The sequence below is a fragment of the Belonocnema kinseyi genome, chromosome 1 (assembly GCF_010883055.1).
Source record: "Belonocnema kinseyi isolate 2016_QV_RU_SX_M_011 chromosome 1, B_treatae_v1, whole genome shotgun sequence".
NCBI lineage: Eukaryota > Metazoa > Arthropoda > Insecta > Hymenoptera > Cynipidae > Belonocnema > Belonocnema kinseyi.
In genome coordinates this window covers 3,344,287-3,349,290 of record NC_046657.1, presented here as the reverse complement: position 1 = coordinate 3,349,290, position 5,004 = coordinate 3,344,287, and the positions used below count along the sequence as shown (strand labels likewise).

At 21.8% G+C, this 5,004-nt stretch overlaps 1 protein-coding gene across 3 annotated transcripts in view; it reads left to right on the top strand.

The window, feature by feature from the left end:
* Positions 1 to 5,004, top strand: part of LOC117182273 (protein transport protein Sec24A) — an 82,959-nt gene that overhangs the window by 19,966 nt on the left and 57,989 nt on the right. For all 3 annotated transcript variants that reach the window (XM_033375428.1, XM_033375509.1, XM_033375591.1), the window contains exons 4-7: positions 587 to 751; positions 3,142 to 3,257; positions 3,814 to 3,916; positions 4,000 to 4,126. In XM_033375428.1, coding sequence (XP_033231319.1) covers positions 587 to 751; positions 3,142 to 3,257; positions 3,814 to 3,916; positions 4,000 to 4,126 — 511 coding nt within the window. The remainder of the gene's footprint in view (positions 1 to 586; positions 752 to 3,141; positions 3,258 to 3,813; positions 3,917 to 3,999; positions 4,127 to 5,004) is intronic.

Genomic DNA, 5,004 nt, shown 5'->3' with positions numbered 1-5,004 from the left:
TTCGAATTCAAGCATTTAAAGCTTTAAATTTTATTTTTCAGGCCTTAAAAATTATACTATTTTAGAATGATGAAGTCAGTTTAATAAATAAAATTTTTTTAATCCATCAAAAATTTAAATTTAGAGAAATAAAATAGAAAAATAAAATTGTGTCGTGTCTCTAATAAAATAATTTATTATTTTCATTAATGTTTTGTTGACGCATTTAATTTTTTTGTTATCAAATTTATTTATATTTTAAAAAAATTCCTTTTGTCTGAGCATCCTTGAAATTGAATAAGAAATTTATTTTTAAATTTTTCAATTGGTTTTAGACATCGGCACTTTTTTTATCGTGAAATAAAAAGAAATATTTCACTTTTAAATATATTCTTGTAATTAAAAAATTATTTCAATTTCCACCTACTCTGATAATTTTTTCTTTCTTTTTTCAAAAAAAAAAAAAAAAAGTTTAATGTACTCCCTCTAAAAAATTTCCAAGCCAGAAATAAAATGATTTATTTTTTTTATTAAAAAAAAAAGAAATAAGTAAAATAGAAAAAAACAATTAGGAAATAAAAATTGAATTTAGAATATTTTTTTCCAGCAAAATCCATATGATACGAGACCGCCATATCCTGGACAAATGTCCAACGTTCCCCTGGATAACATGAATAAAAGATATCCAACAGCTTATCCAGATCAAATGAATCAAGTCAATAATCAAATGAGCGGCTTGAACGTCACGCAAGCTGGTTTTAACAAATTATGGGTAAATATTTAACGCGAAAAGTTCGTAGCAATTTAATAGAATAAAAAAATATCGCAGGAATTGAGATTTTTTTTTTATTGCTGAAAATTAATTAAATGAAAATTAAATATTCCATTTTTGAAGAAAAAGTTATCTTTTTGGTTGAAAAATGACTCATTTAGTTAAAAAGTGAACTATTTTATTGATTTTTTTAAATAAAAAATAATGTTCTTAACTAATTAGGTATTTAATAAATTTTTATTTAATTTGAAAATCAATTAAATTTAAATTAATTATTCCATTTTTGATTGCATTTTTTTATATTTTTTTATTTGGAAAATCAACAATTGTGTTGAAATTTTATGTATTTTAATTAAAATTCGTCTCTTCGTTGAAAATAATCAGTTTTTATTAAAAATGTATCCTTTTGGTTAAATAATGATTTCTTTAGTTGAAAATTGAACTATTTTGTTGACAGATTTTTTTTAATTAATTTTTTATACTGCAAACTTAACCTAAAATTTCAAGTTAAATTTTTTTTTGTAGAAAATTATTCTTGTTTAAAAATTCATCTTTTTGGTTGAAAATTAATTTTGTTTTTCTTGATAATTCAACTATTTTGATGAACATTATTTTTTTTATTTTATTTATTTTTTTTAAACTAATCGAATGAAAATTAATTATTCCATTTTTGTTTGAAAATTGATCTTTTTTAGTTTAAAAACCAACCATTTGATAAAATCTCACAATTATTTTAAATAAAATTCGTCTTTTCGTTAAAAATTATTATTCTTTTTTAAAACAGTTAATTTTTTTAGTTCTAAATTAATTTTGTTTTTGTGAATAATTCAACTATTTTGGTGAAAATTAGTTGTTTTTATTTATTGAAAAATAATTAAATTAAAATATTAACTATTTCATTTTTTCTGAAAATTGATATTTGTTTTAGTTGAAAAATTAAGCATTTGGTTGAAATCTCACATATTTTAATTAAAATTGGTCTTTTCGTTGTTAATTAATATTTTTCATTAAAAATTCACCTTTTTGTTTGAAAAATGATTTCCTTGACTGAGTATTTGACAATATTTTTGATGATTCGTTTTTCTTTCGCTTGAAAGTGTATCGTTTTCATTTGAAAACTCATTTTTTCACTAAAAAATTATTTCTTTTCTTTTTGTTCTTTTGTTAAAAATTCTTCTTTTAAAAAAAAAAAATAATCTTTTGGATTAAAAATACATCTTTTTGTTTGAAAAATCATTTCTTGGGCTAAAAATTAAACTATTTTGTTGAAAATTGTTTTTTCTTTTAATTGAAAATTTGTCTTTTTTAGTTTAAAATTTAACTGTGTGGTTAAAAATTAACTTTTTTTATTTGAAAATTCAACTACATGGATAAAATGTATTAAAAATATTATTGAATTTTTTTTAAGTTTTTTTTTTTAGAAAATTACATTTACGTTTTAAAAATCTAATTCTTAACAATAAAAACCATATTTTCAACAAAATAGTTCAATTTTCAACTAAAAAATTCGAATTTTCAACTAAAAAGTTTCATTTTTAACCCAAAAAATTAATTTCAACTCATAATAATAAATATTAAGTCACAAAAAATCTAATTTTCAACTAAGTAGTTGAATTTTCGACCAAAAAGATGAATTTCCTATCAAGAAAGAAGAATTAAAAAAAAAGTTTAATTTTCCACTAAATAAATTTTTTGAAATTTTAAAATAAATTAATTTTGAATCAAATAGTTGAATTTTTGATGAAAAAAATATACGAATTTTCAATAAAATGTATCTTTTTTATTTCAAAAATATAAATTTTCTCCCAAAAATGGAATAGTTATATTTTCACTTGAAAACATTAATTTTTAACCAAAAAAGAGCAAACAATATTTCAACAATATTGCTACATTTGTAATCACTTCAACAAAATACATCAATTTTTGATTAGAAAATATCATTTTTCATCCAAAAGTGCTAGATTTAATTTTGAATTTAAAAAATTAATTGTTAACCTATTAAAAAGAAATTTTCAGTTAATGAAGAAAACAAAAATAATTTTTTGTTTTTCAAAATTGTTGAATTTAAAAAAAAAAATTGCCTAAATAGAAGTTACAATAATAACAACAAATTTTTCTAGGTCAACATTTTTTATTTAAATAATTGAGCACAATCTGTGCCATATGTTAATTATTTTTAATAATTTTCAAAACTTGAAATTATAATAGGAAATTCGAATTTTTCTTTTCTTTTTAAAACTACTATTATTAGTCAAATTTTCGACGTACAAAAGCTTATGAAAGAAGTTTTTGTCACGAAAAATCAGGACATAATAAAAAAAAAACAGCCGAACAGGACAGTCATAAAAAAATTAGGAAGCCATAAAAAATGGGCAATTTTGAAATTTCAGGGGATGGAATCGGTGGATCTTCTGCAATGCAGAAATATTTTACCTCCAGAGAAAATTGAGCCGCCGAGAATAAAATTACAGCAGGAATTTCTGGATCAAGTCAACTGTAGTCCCGAGTAAGTTCAAATTTAATTTGAAATTCCCGCGAAATTCAAAATCAAAGTTTTTCAAAGAAAATTATACAAAAAAAAGGGTCTTTTTTTTGACAATTCTGGAAATCTCTTTAAATCTTTTCAAATATTCTGTTAAAATAATTTTTAAACATGTAAAATAATTGTCACTATTCCTAAGAATATTAAGAAAATGTTTTTGTTCTTTTGGAGTATTTCACAATTTTTAAAAAGCTTCTTGATTTTTTAATTTGAAATCTGCAAAAATCTACATTTTGTTTTAAATTTGGCTGTAAATCCTCAAGTTTTATATTTAATTTAAATCTTTTTAAAACTTCTAAATATCTCTTAAAATTACTGTAATTTTTTCCTAAAAATAATAAGTGTTTAATTGTTATTTATAAATCCAAATTTGAAGGAAATTTTTTATTAATTCGCAGCATTTTCTAGAAGTTGTAGGACAAATTCAATGAATTTTGAATGTGATGTAGAAGTTTTGAAATAATTTCAAAAATAATTTGAAATTTGAATTTAAAATTTTACCTCTATTTTTTTTGCGCAGTATTTTTCGGTGTACATTAACAAAAATACCAGAATCGAATTCCCTACTGCAAAAGTCAAGACTGCCACTGGGTGTTTTGATTCATCCATTCAAAGATTTATACGTAAGTTTGCGGTCGTTTGAACCGAAAGATTAGAATTTTTCAATATTCTTTAGAGATTTTCAATAATTCTGATTTTATTTTAGCATTTAGCAGTAATTCAATGCAGCACTATTGTTCGCTGTCGATCTTGTAGAACCTACATCAACCCTTTTGTCTACTTTGTGGACTCGAAAAGATGGAAATGCAATTTATGCTACAGGGTAAACGAACGTAAGTTTTTTTTCAAAATTATTTATTGCTTCATATTATTTTAAAAAATATCGCGCCAGCACCGCTCTCACTTTTTCGGGAATTGAGAATATTTTTAGAAAAGATAGTACAATGTTTCATAAATATACTGACCTAAATAAAAGCATTGGTCCAAATTTGAGAATCCCGTATGTTTTTATAAAAGATAGTAATATATTTTAGTGACTGTATCGTCCAATTTAAAAATATTGACCCATTTTTTTCTATTTTAAAATATTGACCCATTTTTTTATTTGAAAATATTTTTTAGAAAGTTGTTACAATATTTTACTAAATATTCTAATAAAAATAAAAGCATCGGCTCAAATTTAGAACCCTCTTTAGTTTAAAAAAAATAGTAATACATTTTATTGAATATATTGTCCAATCTGTAAACATTGACTCATTTTCCCCCATTTATGTTTTTTAAAAAGGTAGTCCTGTTACATAAAAATCTTGTTTTTAATCATTTTTGTACTCAGTATAATTAAAAAAAAAAACAGATTACAAAATTTGATAAATATACTGACCTGAATAAAAATATAGACCCATATTTTATACTCTCATTATGTTTTTAAAAATATTTTGAGAAAAGATACTACAATGTTTTATAAATATACTGACCTAAATAAAAGCATTGGCCCAAATTTGAGAATAGCCTATGTTTTTATAAAAGGTAGTAATATATTTTAGTGACTGTATCGTCCAATCTGAAAATATTGACCAATTTTTTTATTTTTAAATAATGATCCATTTTTTATTTGAAAATATTTTTAGAAAAGTTAGTACAATACTGTACTAAATATTTTAATCAAAATTAAAGCATCGGCCCAAATTTAGAACCCTCTTTAATTTAAAAA